This window comes from Gopherus flavomarginatus, chromosome 1 (genome assembly GCF_025201925.1).
Source record: "Gopherus flavomarginatus isolate rGopFla2 chromosome 1, rGopFla2.mat.asm, whole genome shotgun sequence".
In the NCBI taxonomy this organism is placed as follows: Eukaryota; Metazoa; Chordata; order Testudines; family Testudinidae; genus Gopherus; species Gopherus flavomarginatus.
The window spans coordinates 376,787,569-376,803,246 of record NC_066617.1 but is presented as its reverse complement, the minus strand read 5'-3'; the positions used below and the strand labels follow the sequence as shown (position 1 = coordinate 376,803,246).

At 42.2% G+C, this 15,678-nt stretch overlaps 1 protein-coding gene across 1 annotated transcript; it reads right to left on the bottom strand.

Annotated features, from left to right (window-relative positions):
- Positions 1-575: 575 nt before the first annotated feature.
- Positions 576-1,529, bottom strand: LOC127044638 (olfactory receptor 52N4-like). Its single transcript, XM_050939723.1, has one exon. The coding sequence runs from the start codon at positions 1,428-1,430 to the stop codon at positions 576-578; it is 855 nt and encodes a 284-aa protein (XP_050795680.1). The 5' UTR covers positions 1,431-1,529.
- Between the last annotated feature and the right edge of the window lie 14,149 nt (positions 1,530-15,678).

The following is a 15,678-nucleotide window of genomic DNA, read 5'->3' as shown; positions in this document are numbered from 1 at the left end:
CCACTAACTGAATTGTAGAGTCATAGAAGATTAGGGTTGGAAGAGACAGTGCACCGACCGTGATAAACAGACAAACAGAATGTTGGGAATCATTAGGAAAGGGATAGATAATGTGAGGGAAAATATCATATTGCCTCTATATAAATCCATTGTATGCCCACATCTTGAATACTGCATGCAGATGTGTTAGAATATAGATATTCCAGCCTGTCTGTAAAGGCCTATACTTTAAGAATGTAGGTTGCCTATGGAAATGATCTAGGGGGTATAAAAGAAAGAATCTGTGTAAGGGCCTTCTCTCACTGTGACAGTCTGAGGCCCTCTTCTGAGGCCAATGCCTTTGGCTTAGGAGGCAGTGTGTGGTCACATCCTCACATTCCAAACTAATCACATTGAAATAAGACTATCTGGGGCTGTTAGGAAGGTGTTCTGATCTATCACCTCCAGCAAAAGGGAAGAGCCTAGAAGATGTAAAAAGAAATTTAGTTTGGTAGTTTTCTGTCTGGGAAGAACTCACTTATCAGTAGATACAGCTGGAGAACCCTTATGTCTGTACAGATGTAGTTGTGAAATCCTCACTTCTGTATTGTTTTGGTCCCTTTGTGAGTCAATAGCTGGAGCAGCCTGTCCTGGATTTCTTTGGTCCTCACCCCGTAGATGATGGAGTGTACCATGGGGGGCACCACAAGGTACAAGTTGGCAATGAGAATGTGGAAATGCATGGCAAGGTTATGGCCAAACCGTTGCGTGAGGAAGGAGAAGAAAGCTGGGATGTAAGAGTCTAAGATGACAAAGATGTGGGAGCCACAGGTCACATAAGTCTTGACTCGGGCATCCTTTGTGGGGAGACTGAAGATGGCCCTGAGGATCTGGGTATAGGACACAGTGATAAAAAACAAATCCAGACCAGTCACCAAGAATGCCACAGAGAGGCTGTAGTAACTACTGACACGGATGTCGGCACAGGCAAGTTTCACAACCGCCATGTGCTCACAGTACGAGCGGGGGATGATGTTGGTTCTGCAATATGGCCAATGCCTCGCCAGGAAAGGATGAGGAAGTATAAGTGTGCCACCGCGCAGCACCATGGCCAGACCAATCTTGGCCACCATGGGATTTGTCATGGTGGTAGAATGTCTCAGGGGATAACAGATGGCTACGTAGCGATCAAAAGCCATGGCCACGAGGATCCCAGACTCCATCACTAAGAAGCAGCGAATGAAGTACATCTGGGTGAGGCAGGCACTGAAATTGATCTCCTTGGAATTGAACCAAAAGATTGCCAGCATTTTGGGTAGAATTGATGTGAACAGGACCAGGTCGCTGATGGCCAGCATACAGAGGAAATAGTACATGGGCCCATGGAGGTTTGGTTCCATCTTCACGATGAACAGGATGGTGAAGTTCCCCAAGATGGCTATGGCGTACATGGTGCAGAAGGGGATGGAGATCCAGACATGGGCTGCCTCCAAGTCAGGAATTCCCAGCAGGATGAAGGTGGAGGGATTGATGAAGTCAGTTGTGCTGGAATCTGATGCTGATTAGGTGAGAAGGTGTCCAACTCTGAGGAAGAATGGTATCTCCTGCATATACCGTACGCACCCCTGATGTCCGATATATGCCCAGAGTCTAGGATGATGGTTGAAATACGAATGCCTGGATGGAGAGACAATGTTAACGTGAGACACTATGTGCACTACGAAAGGCAGTTCTTATGGTTGAAACAGATTAGTTGCTCTTCACATGTTGAAAAAAAACATTTTCATTATTCAGATAAATGTATTATTAACAACTGACCCTACTAATGCGAATTCCACATTTTATGGTGCTCCGTGCATCAATCATTTATACATATCACAGGGTGGGGAGTGGGGACCTTCATAGGAACCAGTAGGAAACACGAGTGTGATACTTGTTATCCATTTTCATTCCTTAATGAATTGAAACCCAGGCTAGAGAGTCCTTGCTGTAGGGCATTCCCCATTCACTTGGCTGCTCAGAATCTGAGAGTCGGGAAAAACAACTACAAAGCTTTGCCAAGACATGTGCCAGAGAAAACATCCCAACTAGAATACACCTCAGGGAAAAGAGCTGCGAATCACTGATAGCAGGACTATGGAAACACCTGCTGCATGGCGAAAACAAAGGCAATCTCAGGATGCCTAATGAATGTTTTGGAGAATAACTTGCTCTGGACATGCGCTCTGTTTTGATCACCCAGTCTCTATGAAGAATATAGCAGATAGAAAGGGGTTTCTGGGATAGGCTATGAGAATAGGGGAGGTTTCAATACGTGTACTGATTGAAAATCTGGGGCTGTTGAGTACAGAGAAGAGACAAAGAAGGTAAGTATGAAAGAGGAGAACAAACCTGAGAATGGAACTGATTCCATTCAAATGCACAAACAGAGAACAGTTCCTAACCAGTAATAACTATCCAGACTTAATGCGTCAAAATGCTAATTCTTCAAAGCTGAGGCAAATTATCAGCAAAAGTGATTGGAAGGAAAAAATTAGAATATTCGGAATAAAGATTGGAAGTTCTTGTGACAAAGTGAATTCAGCTATCAGGAGGAAAATAAACCAATAATGAACAAATGAGGGAAAGGAAAAATAGCCAAAAATACAAACTGGAAGTTATGAAAACTGGTAAGTGATGGTGTTAAAGATGTTAGGAAAAAATGCATGCTTGGAAGGACTATGAATCCCAAAAAGTAGGTTATTGAGTCTATTAAGAACCAAAGAAATCCTAGAAAAATTGCAGGCCATTTCGTAAATTGAGAAAGCAAACTTGTTAATGTTGCAGAAAAGGTAGATATCTTCAAGAGACAGATTTGTTCTGCGTTTGCAAAGAAGCAGTGTGAAGTACTCATATCACATGAGGTGATGAAGTACCTTCCAGTCCATGAACAATCAAGGAGGGTGTTAAACAGCGTCTACAGTCAAACCTCAGAGTTATGAAGACCAGAGCTACAAGCTAGCCGATCAATCACAGATCTCACTTGGAAACAGAAGTACAGAAACAGGCAGCAGGAGAGCTAACCCTCCCCCGACAAACCACAAATACAGGACAGTTCTGTGTTGAAGGTAAATTATTAAAAAAAATAAAGGCTAGGAAACAACGGAAAAGCTGATATAGGATTAGTTCAAACAATCCTCTAGAAATATAATTAATGTCAGTCAGTCAGGATTTGCAGAAAAAAAGTCTTGTCAAATAAATCCAATGTCATCCTTTAATAAGAGTAAACATTTCGTTGGTCAAGGAAACCACATATAAGCAATGGATTTAAATTGCAGCAAGGGAGGTTTAGGTTGGACATTAGGAAAAACTTCCTAACTGTCAGGGTGGTTAGGCATGGGAATAAATTGCCTAGGGAGGTGGTGGAATTTCCATCATTGGAGATTTTAACAAGCAGGTGAGACAGATACCTGTCAGGGATATTATAGATGGTGGTTGGTCCTGCCATGAGTGGAGGGGACTGGACTTGATGACCTCTCGAGATCCCTTCCAGTTTTTTGATTCTATGATATGCAATAGACTTTGATTTCTCAGGTATTTGAGTTAGTAGAGGAAAACATCCTGATAAAAAACACTAACCAATTTCAGTAGAGCATATATAAAATTGACTAAAAAGTGGCTAATAGACAGATCTCAGAAAGCACTGGTCAATGGGCCATTGTCAGCAAATCTAGCTGCATCTAGTGGTGTTCTGCATAGATCAGTTCTCAGTCTGATGCTTTTCAATATTTTTATCAAGGATCTGGAAGCAAATATAGAATCACTGAAGATAAAATTTGTGGATGACTCAAAAGTTGGCAGAGTGGTTACAATGAGGAGGTCAAGGCAGGCACACCGATTAATCTAGAGTGTTTTATGAGCTGGGCTCATGCAAACACCATGCTTTAATACAGTGACATGCAAAGTGATCCTCTCGGAATAGGGAAAGCAGGTCCGTCCCACAAACTAAGGCACTGTATTATGAAGGCAGGGACCCTGAAAAGGATTTAGGGCTCACTGTGGACAACCAACTCATCATGAGATCCCAGTGTGATGCTGCGGCCAAAAGGGCTGATTCAATCCTCCGCTGCATAAACAGGGGAGTGGTGAGTTGGAGCAAGGGAAGGATTTTACCTCTGCATATGGCAGTGGTGAAACTGACTGTGTCCAGTCCTGGGGTCCACATTTCAAAAAGAATGTTGAAAAAATGGAGAGAGTGCAGAAAAGAGCCAGAGAAGTGTTTGGGGGCTGGAGAAAATGTTGGACAATTTGAGACATAAAGATCTTCATCTATTTATGTTATCAGAAAGACCATCAAAGAGATAATTTCACTGGGAGAAAAACATTGGGAACTAATGTACTCTGTGATCTAGTGGAGGAAGGCAAAGGAAGGCTCAGTGGTTGGAATCTGAAGCCAGACAAATGCCACCAAGAAATAAGGGTCAAATGTTTAAAACTGTCAGTGAATAACCTTTGTAGCACACTGTGAAGGGAAGTGGTGGATTCCTCAACACTCCATACGTGCAGATCCAGACTGGGTGCTTTTCTGGAAGATCTGCTTGAGGGCCTGTCCACACTGAAAATGCTAGAAAGGCACTACTCACACCGACAGCAGGGGTTCTCCCATCAGCATAGATGATCCACCTTCCCAAGAGGTTCTAGCTAGGGTCAATGGAAAAATTCTTCTCTTGACCTCAAGCTGTCTACAGAGGGTTAAGTTGCATTTGGGTTGTCAAACAGCAAGAGATGGGTACCAGCAATTTCTGAGACGGAAGCATCTTCCCTGGGAATCCCCCTCCAGTAGCCATGTCCCACACCTCTCTCACCCCAGCATCTTCAGCAGCATCCCAAGCTGAGAGCCGATACAGAAGTGTGCACCATTTATAATATAGCTCAGGGCAATCCCAGTGGGGTTTGCTCATCCTCTAGGGGAATAACGAGCATCTGATTTTAAACAGGCTAGAGAAAATCCTGTCTGCACTTTTCTGTTTTTTATCCAGTCCTCTCCAGGTATTGCCATGACACAGCTGAACCATCTTGCCCTTGTCAGAAGCCTGACCTGTATAAGTTTATTACCCAGTCTGCCCCTTCGTCATTGTGGAGAGGAGAATGCACTAGCCTCTGCCTTTGAAGAGATTTCCCTTTTAGAGTTCAAATAACACACTGCGTCAGGTTAAAAAAAATATTAAAAATATTTATTAACTATAGAAAGATAGATATTAAGTTATCATAAGTAACAGTGTGCAGATCAAAATTGGTTACCTAAGAAATAAACAAAATCACAGTCTAAGTTCTAAATACTAGACAGGATTTGAATCAAGCCGTCTCTCACCCTCATGGTACCAATCAGTCGAGAAGGGAGAGGGGATATTGGGAAATAAGGCTCTGCAGTATCTGGGTTATGGACATGCTTGCTGGAAACTAACCCCAATAAACACTGCCTGCACCCTGGACTTCTGGTCTCCTGCTTTTTGTTTGCGTGACAAGAGCCAGGGGAGAGGGTGAAGGGAAAGCCCTCTAACAGTGACAGGGAAAGGAAGTAATGACAGACAGGGGCGAGGTCTTGAGGGAAAAGGCAGAGCAGGAGTGGAGTCTTGGCAGAAGAGGTGGGGCAAGGGGTGAGGCTTTGGAGGTCCGGTTACCAGCAATTAGAAAGATAGCGAATCAAAGGTTTGTACATAGACTTGTTTCCAGGTTGTCAGGCTGACAAAGCACAGTAAGATCAGGAAAGGATTTAATGTCTTTTTCACTGTCCAGTAATTGATTCAGAGAAGAGGGCCCAGGACCATATCACCATCTAGATTGGCATACAGCTTGGTGGGAGAACCAGAGCACTAGGAGAAAACTTTTAGGTCCCTTTATGAGTAAAGAGCTGGAGCACCCTGTCCGAAATCAGTTTGCTCCCCATCTCATAGACGATAGGATTTCAGGGTGCCAAGAGGTCCATGTTGGCAATGAGAAAATGGAAATGCAGACGCACATTGTAGCCAAAAAGGTGCATGAGGAAGGAGAAGAGATGCCACGTGGGGAAGGAACATAGGAAGGAGATGTTGGTCCAGAGCTTTACAAGCACAGAGACTGAAGGAGTTACAAGAAGGTGGGGCAGTACAGAGGCAGAAGGGCAGCAGAACTGGCACTTTAATAGTAGCATTGTGGCTGCAGGAAAGCGGCAGACTCCAGCTAGAGGAGGAGGATGCCCCAGAGAGCTCTGGCCAAATCCCAAAGTTTGCTTCAGGGCAACGTGGAGAAATTAACGCACATTGGAAAACATCATCCCAAATATACATATAAAATGATGGGGTCTAAATTAGCTGTTACCACTCAAGAAAGAGACCTTGGAGTCATTGCTGATAGTTCTCCGAAACCCGCCACTCAATGTGCAGCAGCAGTCAAAAAAGCGAACAGAATGTTGGAAATCATTAAGAAAGGGATAGATAATAAGATGAAAAATATCAGAAAATCATGACGATTGTGGAGAAAGTGTATATAGAAATGTTATTTGTGCCTTCCCATGACACTAGAACAAGAGGTCACTAAATGAAATGAATAGGCAGCAAGTTTAAAACAAAAAAAAGATACTATTTCTACACACAACGCATAGTGAAGCTAGGGAACTCTGTGCCAGAAGATGTTGTGAAGGCCAAGACAATAACAAGATTAAAAAAAGAACTAGATAAATTCATGGAGGACAGGTCCATCAATGGCTATTAGCCAGGATGGGCAGGGATGATGTCCCTAGCCTCTGTTTGCCAGAAGCTAGGAATGGTTGACGTGGTGTGGATTCCTTCTGGAGCACTTGGCATTGGTCACTCTCGGAAGACAGGATACTGGTCTGGATGGACCTATGTTCTGGCCCAGTATCGCCGTTCTTATAATCTTATGTTCACTGAGGCAGGGAATGGCGTTCAGGTACTGTATAGCGTGTATTCGGAATCTCTTGTGCTGTATAAAGTAAAGGAAATGTTTTAGAAAACCCCTTTTGAAGCCCTGGGTCTGTTTGCTTTAACGGTCTTGTGCCCGGGAAGAGAGAAACAGGAAACAGAGTGCACCCAAGAGGGAGCTCTGGCAAGGGTGTGCTGAACCAATTGGAGTGTCTGGGGAAGCTGAACCACATTAGGGTGAAGGGAACAGCTTGAGGACCTCTGCACATAGCTTTGGAATCACTCAGCCCCACTCCCTTTCCACTCACAGGATTCTAGCATTGATGTGGCTGCTCCAGGTTTGCTGTCACAGCCCTGCTCACGCTCCTGTGGCTCGACGCCCACCAGAAGTTTGTGTCCCACACACTGGATCCATGTCAGAGCAGCGTTCAGGCCCTGCCTCTGGCTCTGGGTTTCTAGGCCCACGGTCAGGGTGCAGCTTCCATTCTAGCACTATGGGACTGGGGAGCGCAAGGCCCTCAGGATAGTCTCATTTACTCTGTACCTCGGCAGGCTTTTCTCCTGTGGTACAGAATAGTTTGCAGTCTATTTCAGGACATGGAAGTATGTCTTATAAGAAAATACAAAATTAGATTTCAGAGAGCTCTAGTTCTACAGCTCTCTTGCTGTGACACTCTGTACCGCAGAGCAACACCCTAGCATCCCCATATTCACCATTGCTATATAGTTACAACAAATCTTGTACAAAATATGTCATGTGAGGTATCTATGGAAAAGCTGTGGTTTGCTGAATGTGATTATCCTATTTGTGTGTCTGTATCATTTTTGCCTCTGAAGTAACAAATATTGACTATCTACCTGTATTTCAAATGCATTTCCTCCTGTGGTAACTCCCACAAAGTAGTTTACATCCAGCCTAGCCAGCACATTGCAAATGGATATTCAACTACACGGCTCATCAATTAACACAATGGGACATGGATGCAAGGGCATGTGAGCGGCTCATGTGGCAATGGACTCCATCTTGTGCTGTAATTTTCCACTAACTGTGCTGGTATCTCTGTTTTGGATAATGGAGTTCCCTCCATATGGCAGTTCCCACCACTTGGTCTCATTCCTCCCACAACTCAATACTTTAAAACACAGCTAAAAGAAAAAGATTTGACTGGAGAGGTGGTCACAGGTTGGAAAGGAGAAATGCAGAAACCTCTCCAAAAGTCCACAAATGTGAACAGCTGTGTCCTGCATACAACAAGGCAAGTGATATTGCTGAATAGGTTTCAGAGTGGTAGCTGTGGTAGTCTACATCAGCAGAAACAATGAGGAGTCCTTGTGGCACCTTAGACACTAACACATTTATTTGAGCATAATTTTTTGTGGGGTAGAACCCACTCAGTCAGATGCATGAAGTGAAAAATACAGAAGTAGGTATAAATTCATCAAAGAATGGGGGTTGCTTTACCAAGCACGAGGTCAGTCTAACGAGATAGTGACTACTTCCCTATCTTTGAGAGGCTGTGCCTGATTCATAAGATTCCTGATAACCAGCAGATGCCCACTTTCACTTCAAAGGTAACTGGTAAAGCTCTGGATATAGTCAATAAAATGCCAATTGAGAATCTTTTGGATTATTCTAAATTCAAATAAATGGTTTTGAAACAATTTCAGATTACCCCTGAAATACACAGAGTGAAATTTACAAATCCTAAGAGTGCTGCTGATAACAAGTAATGTGGAATATGTAAACAAAATGAAAGATTTGATGGGAAAGTGGGCAAGGGGCAAAGATGTTAGAAGCGTTAAAGGAATGTTTGATGTTGTTGCTCAGGAGTATTTCTTAAATATATGTAAAGATGATGTAAAACAGAGTCTCTGGGACAAAGGGTGAACACTGTGGATGAAATGTCTTCTCTAGCTGACAATTTTGGGCAGACACAAACGTCTGCTGTGAATAAAGCTCAGACAGAGGGGTTTACACTTGATGGGAAGCATTTTCCATTTTACCCCATTCCTCTATACTCCACAGAGGCCTAGCGAACATGCAAAGTCCCCTTACATCCTTACCTCACCCCGGCATACCAAGACACCAAAGATAACCTTAGACTGAGATCCCCACCAATCCCCTGGTGAGCGGCAGACTCAATTCTCTGGAGTCCCCACTAAAGAAAAATTCCAACAGGTCTTAAAAAGAAGTCTTTATATAAAAAAGAAAGAAAAAGACATTAAAAATAGTCTCTGTATTGACGTGACAATATACAGGGTCAATTGCTTAAAAGAAAAAATGAATAAACAGCCTTATCCAAAAAGAATACACTCCAGCAACTACACACATGTAAATACAAAAAAACAATATAAACCTATTGTCTTACTATCCTTGTCCTTACAACTTGGAAACAGAAGATTAGAAAGCCTGGAGATTCCTGTGGTCAGTCTCAAAGCCGAGAAAAGAACAGACCAAGAACAAAGGACTCACACCCAAAGTTTCCCTCCACCCAGATTTGAAAAAGTCTTGTTTCCTGATTGGTCCTCTGGTCAGGTGTTATTTGTTACTCCTTTCCAGGTGAAAGAACATTAACCCTTAGCTATCTGTTTATGACAAGGTTACAGACTACAATTGGTACTTCTGCAATTTCACATTTGAGTTCCTTCAGAATTACTGGGTGAATACCATCTGGTCCTGCTAACTTGTTACTATTTAGTTTAATTTACATAGAATCATAGAATCAGGGTACATAGGCCATATTCCTTACTTGAGATACAAAAATGATACATGCATACAAATAGGATAATCTTATTCAGTGAATCATAATGTTTCCAATGATACCTCACATGACCCAGGTTGCATAAAACATATCTTAGTTATGCCATATTGATATCATAAGTATAATTCTGTGAAGACTATAGGGCTAGGGTCACAATCTAACTAACCATTTTTAAATATTGGCCAAGCGCCAGATTTCTTTCAGTCTTCCAGAACTTCCCCCTGTTCCAGGAAAATCCACTCCAAAGTGGCCAGGCATGAAGAGTCCCCAGATCAGATAAAAACGCAAAAGCGAGCTAACAAACACTTTTACCAGAGATGTCACTCAAAAACTGCTGAGACTAGAACCTGTTGACTGTGTTTGTGTGAAAGTGGATGGAGAAAAGAATGGGCAACTGCAGTTGTGGTAAAGAAAAATATTTTAGAGCCCAAATCATCTCTAATAGAGACTCACAATGAAGAGTCCAACACAAACCATCAACATCTACTGTTTGCTCCTCGGAAGGCGCAATGAACAGAGCAAAGATGGTAGATGGAGAATAATAAGAATAAGATGAAAAGATTCCAAAATGACCAGAGACAGTTGGTGCAACAGCCAGATGACCAAGTTGTTACACATTCAAGTTATCTAGTTAGAAAAACAGAAGGATTCAGAGACACCTAACAGGCTGATACATACTGAACTTTAATGATAGCAGAGAAACAATCCCATAGTTGGTACCCACTTTCTAGATGATGTCATGATATCCTATTGCACTCTGGGGGTTGGGACCCCAGTTATAGGAAGAGACAGGCAAAAGTAGTGGGGATTCCCATTATTAGAAATATAGATAGTTGGGTTTATGATAACCAGAAGAACCACATGATGAATTGCCTGCTGGGTATGAAGGTAGTGGATCTCACAAAACATCTACATAGCCTTACAGGTAGTTCTGGGGAGGAGCCAGTGGTTGTGGTACAGGTAGGTAACAATGACATAAGGAAAGATAAGTGAGAGGTCCTCGAGTCCTGGAGGCCAAATTTAGACTGCTAGGTAAGAGATTAAATTTCAGAACCTCCATAGAATCATTCTCTGAAACCCTTCCAGTTCTATGCTCAGGACAAGTAAAACAGGCAGAGCTGCTGGGTCTCAATCTGGAAATGACATAATGATGTAAGTAGTAGGAGTTTAGGTTTAATAAGAACTGGAGAACCTTTTGGAGAATGAGTGACCCATACAGGAGGGATGCGCTCACAGGCACGTAAAATTAAAAAGGTTATGGAGGATTTTTTCAACTAAAGGTTGAGGAAAAGCCAACAGGTCTGGAGGAGCCATGCACTGTGAAATCCCCAAGGTCACATAGGAGCCATGCTGCTTCTTGGGGGGCACAGCCCATATCTGAAGGCGGAGCTGACTCAATCCAGTGAGAGTGAGTGGCATTGTGATCTGGCCTATAGGGTAGCAATGCCACTCAAATTTGCAGCAACTATCAAGAGTTGTGATTTCTGCAACCAACCCACAGACAGCGATATTCTTGCAGCCAAATCTATGAATGACTCCAAGAACATACATCACTTGAACGGGCTCCTAGAGTTCATGACACTTGACAGACTCTGCATGGCTTTTAGTTTGTTTTATAATTATGAGTTTCCCCATTTTCTCTGCTTTTCCCTGGCACATGGCCCTCCCCAGCCCCCTTGGAGTACCATACACCCAGGCAGGGGGAAGAGCAGGGAATTGTTTGTCAGTCTCACAGTCTTTGTGAAGCTGCAGCTTCTCAGGTGAGGCAGAAATCCAGCTGGGACCCCACAGCGATGGCTATAAACCTCCCTGCCCAGCGCTCCTCTGGCACTTCACAGATTCTCTCAGGACACCTCCCGCTGGCCCGGGCAGCCCCTGTCTGCTGAGCAGGAGCTGGATGAGTGCAGGGCTTTGGAGCCCAGAAATGGCCATGATTAGCGGCACCTGCCCCACATAACAGCCCAGAGGAAGCACAGAGCTGAAACGAGGAGGGGAGATCTCACAGGTTGTCCCTGGTCAGGGAAGCTCAGAGAGGGGCAGGCTCAGGATCTGGGGAGAGAGCTGTGAGAGCTGCATGTCTAGAAGGTTGGTCTGCAGGAAAGGCGCTTAGCCTGGGGGACCCTCATAGTTTCATCTTCCTTTAACTGCACAGAAGGGGCTGGGTTATTCAGTGGGACTTGACTGGGAAATGTGAATTCAGTGTGAATTTCCCTTTCCCACAAGGTGGTGTCGCCCTGTATTTAAGTGGAGTATATATCCCAGAATTTGATCCAGCTAATTGCAAACATATTATGTGCATTCCACCAAAGTGAATTAATAAAATAGAATACCATTTAGTTAAGGGTTAATTTGGAGACAGGCTTTCAGAAGTGAGGTCATAAGATTTTTGCTAATTAATATAAAAAAGTAAATAACAAATATTTTTTTAAATGTAAATAAACAACCTGAAGTCTAGCCCAGGGGTTCTCAAACTTCATTGCCTGTGATCCCCTCCTGGCAAACAAAAATTATTTCACAACCCCCAGAGGAGGGACTGAAGCCTGAGCCCACGCAGACCCCACTGTCCCGGTTGCAGGGAGCAAAGCCTGAAACCCACCACTCTGTGCAGGGGTGTGGGTGGGGGTCGACAAAGCTGAGAGCTTAATGGCTTGAGCCCTCCCACCCGGGGCTGATGTCCTTGGACTCGGGCCCTGGGCAGTCGGGCCTGGGCTTCAGCCCTAGGACCCAGCAAGTCTAAGCCAGCCCTGGCGACTCATTGAGAACCACCAATCTTGACTCCTCTAATAATAAACATTTATGAAAAGTTTATAAAGTAACAACAAAATTGAGGTCTTTATGACCATTTAAACATGCTTTTTTAACACTTTTTTTTGTAAACCGTCTGAAATCCTGGGGCTTTTTAAGTGCAAGACAAAAGAATTTTACATTTTATTTGCAATTTTGCGTTTTTATTTTTTTTTAATTTTTAATTTTTTTTATTTATTTTTAGCATTTGGAAACAAGGGGGACTATTACAGCCTACAATGGATTATCTTTGTCCCGGGGTTGTTCCCTTAGGGACGTCATTCCAAAAGTGAATGCACTTGGGTTTGCTACGATTCATGAGCAGCTGACAGATTCTACCCAGTGACAGCCACTATCCGGGTAGTCTTTATTTCTTTTTATTAACAAATATGTTTTTCCAGCAAGTCCATGTGAATGCATAATAGCGATGATGTTTGCTCAAAAGTGGTAGGGATTCTCTAGTAGTCCAAACTATCATGCATTGCCAGTTCCTGGTCATTCCAACAGGAACGGACCCACAGAAACCTGCCTAGAAGTACTAGCAACAACTTTTAAGAGCTGCTGCATCCCTTGGTCTGTAAGACTTGAGGTTATTATGTGGTGTGCCATCTACCCACCATTGTTCTGGAAGGAACATGTCTCTTCCATTCATTGCCTTGAATGAGATAACTCCATGGGGGACCACAGAACCTTTTATGGCCATAAAACTAAATGGCAGCTGCTGATCCCAGTCATTACACTGCTAGTTCACTACTTTTTTTTTGGAGCAGTTTTAGGAGTGCAGTTAAATTTTTCTATTTGACCTGAACTTTGAGGGTGCCCTGCTACGTGCAGTCTCTGCTTAAATTCTAGTGCTTGACAGATTCTTTTGGTGATGTCCCTGATAAACTGAGGACTGTGATCTGAAGTGTGGCGGGGGGGAATTCCCCAGCTAGTTATTATCTGCTGAATCAGCACCGATCCTGTTATTTGGACTCTTATTTTTTCAGGTGGGAATTGCTTTAATCCATTTTGTAAACAAATCAACGATTACTAAACAACACTGATTACCTCTGGCTGTTCTTGGTAAAAGTCCAATATAATCAGTCTGTAAATGGGCCCAAGGTCCTTCAATTCTATTGTGTCTTAGAGGTCCTTTGACGATTTTGGAATCAGGATTATTGGCTGCACAGGGCAGACAGTTGTTTAAAAGCTGTTCCACATCCCTGCTCATATTTGACCACCAGCCAGTGGCTTGTAATCTAGACAAAGGGGATTTTTTTTTTTTAATTTTACAATGCACTCTCCCCGATCGACTAGATAAATTGTTTCTAAAAATTCCACCCAAATTTTAAAAAATTGCAATCCTGGTGAAAATAATACATTTTACTTATAATTAGAAGTTTTTTTTAAAAAAAACACTCCCCTTGTTTTATTAATGTCTAAGGCAAATATAAAATAGGTTATCCTATTATAGCTCTAGGCTTTAATATTCATCGAACAGTAATAGAAACCAGAAATCATATGCTATGGTCCATAAAATAGACCCCAAACTTAAAAACGGTAAAATTAAGAGCCTGCTTTAAAACATCTGTAATTGAATATAAACTTACAAAAATGCTTCACAACCACAAAATATATATTAAAAAGTCCTTAAGAATGTCATTTTGTTATTAATCCATTTGAAAATAAATCTGTAGTTGCTTATGTGGGTAATAATTGTGTATGCCTTAAAAGTGAGTGTCCTGTGCTCATAATTCATTATGTGTATAATATAACCCAGAATCCCCCCAAATAAGTGCTTTGGTACAATAGAAGCCATTAAAAATGTAATTTCTAATATCAAGTGCCTAAATTAAAAATTCAGCCAATTAAAAGTAAAATACACCTCAGACTCCAATGAAATGCCTGTACCTATTCAAATACATTTAATTGCTATTAAAATGTTATTTGATCATTCCTGCTAGCAGGAGACATGTAATGTCATGGTTACTAGTATCAGAGGGGTAGCCGTGTTAATCTGGATCTGTAAAAGCAGCAAAGAGTCCTGTAGCACTTTATAGCCTAACAGATATATTGGAGCATGAGCTTTCATGGGTGAAAACCCACTTTGCTGTCATGGCTACTGTTCAGCACATTGCTAACAAAATTAACCAGTAATTAAAAGGGTTTGCAGAGATTCGGAACACAGTGGGAGGGGGACATTGTTGGAGGTGACATTGGTTATGTTCAATTTGGCTTTACACACAATTGTGGTGATTCTAATGCTTCAGGGAGCATTGATTGTTGTGCTCTTAGCACTGTAATGCTGAATAAAAAAAATATATTAATCAAACCATAGGCACTTCCCGAAAATAAGTACCTGATGTCTGGTCTTTAATGAGGCAAAATCAGGAGTGAAACCAAAAAGTGCCAGTGAGGAAATTCCAGCTCAGTCTTGGTTGAGAGCCTTGAGCCCAATGATGGACTTTAAGAAGAAACTCACTGAACTCATATATATGTAAAGGCCTCAATATTTAAAATATGTGGCCTTTAAAAGGGGAATGTTGCCTTAGATTTAAAAGGTGTGGATACCCCAGAATGTGATCCAGCTAATTGCAAGCATATTAAGTGCATTCCACCAAAATGAATTAATAAAATAGAACGCCACATAGTTATGGGTTAATTTGGGGACAGGCTTGCAGAAGCAAGGTCAGAAGTACTGGCATTTTTTCTAATCAGTATGAAAAAATGTAAATAACTAAAAATAACAAAAATAAATAAATGAATAAACATCCTTAAGTCTAGATGCCATTAATAATAAATGTTTATTCAAAATTTTAAAAAGTAATAACTTAATAAGGGTCATTATGACTTATATGTTTTATAAAAGTTATTTAAAAATTAAATAATAAAATGTACTTGGTAACAGTCCTCAGGAGCCGTCCTGGGAGAAATGGTTTCCTGATATCTTTACACCCAACAGGGAGTTGTTTGGCCAGCGTGGCATGTCTTTGATTACTCAGTACTGTCTAAGAATATAGGTGAATATCTGGATGGTCTAAACCTCTTGCTTATGTCTCTGTGCACTTACATGTAATTAACAACAGTGTTAGACAAGAGCATATGACTTGCATTACTCCTTGATCAAACCGGATCCCTGAGTTCCTGTTGATTCATCCTTCACACCACCGGAAGTGAAATAGTGAAGTTGTCCCCACTGGGGGTTTTGACAATCCTGGGTAACAGAGCTCCTGTAGGTTTCCCAGCTCTCCCCTTTGTGGCAGAGACCCCTG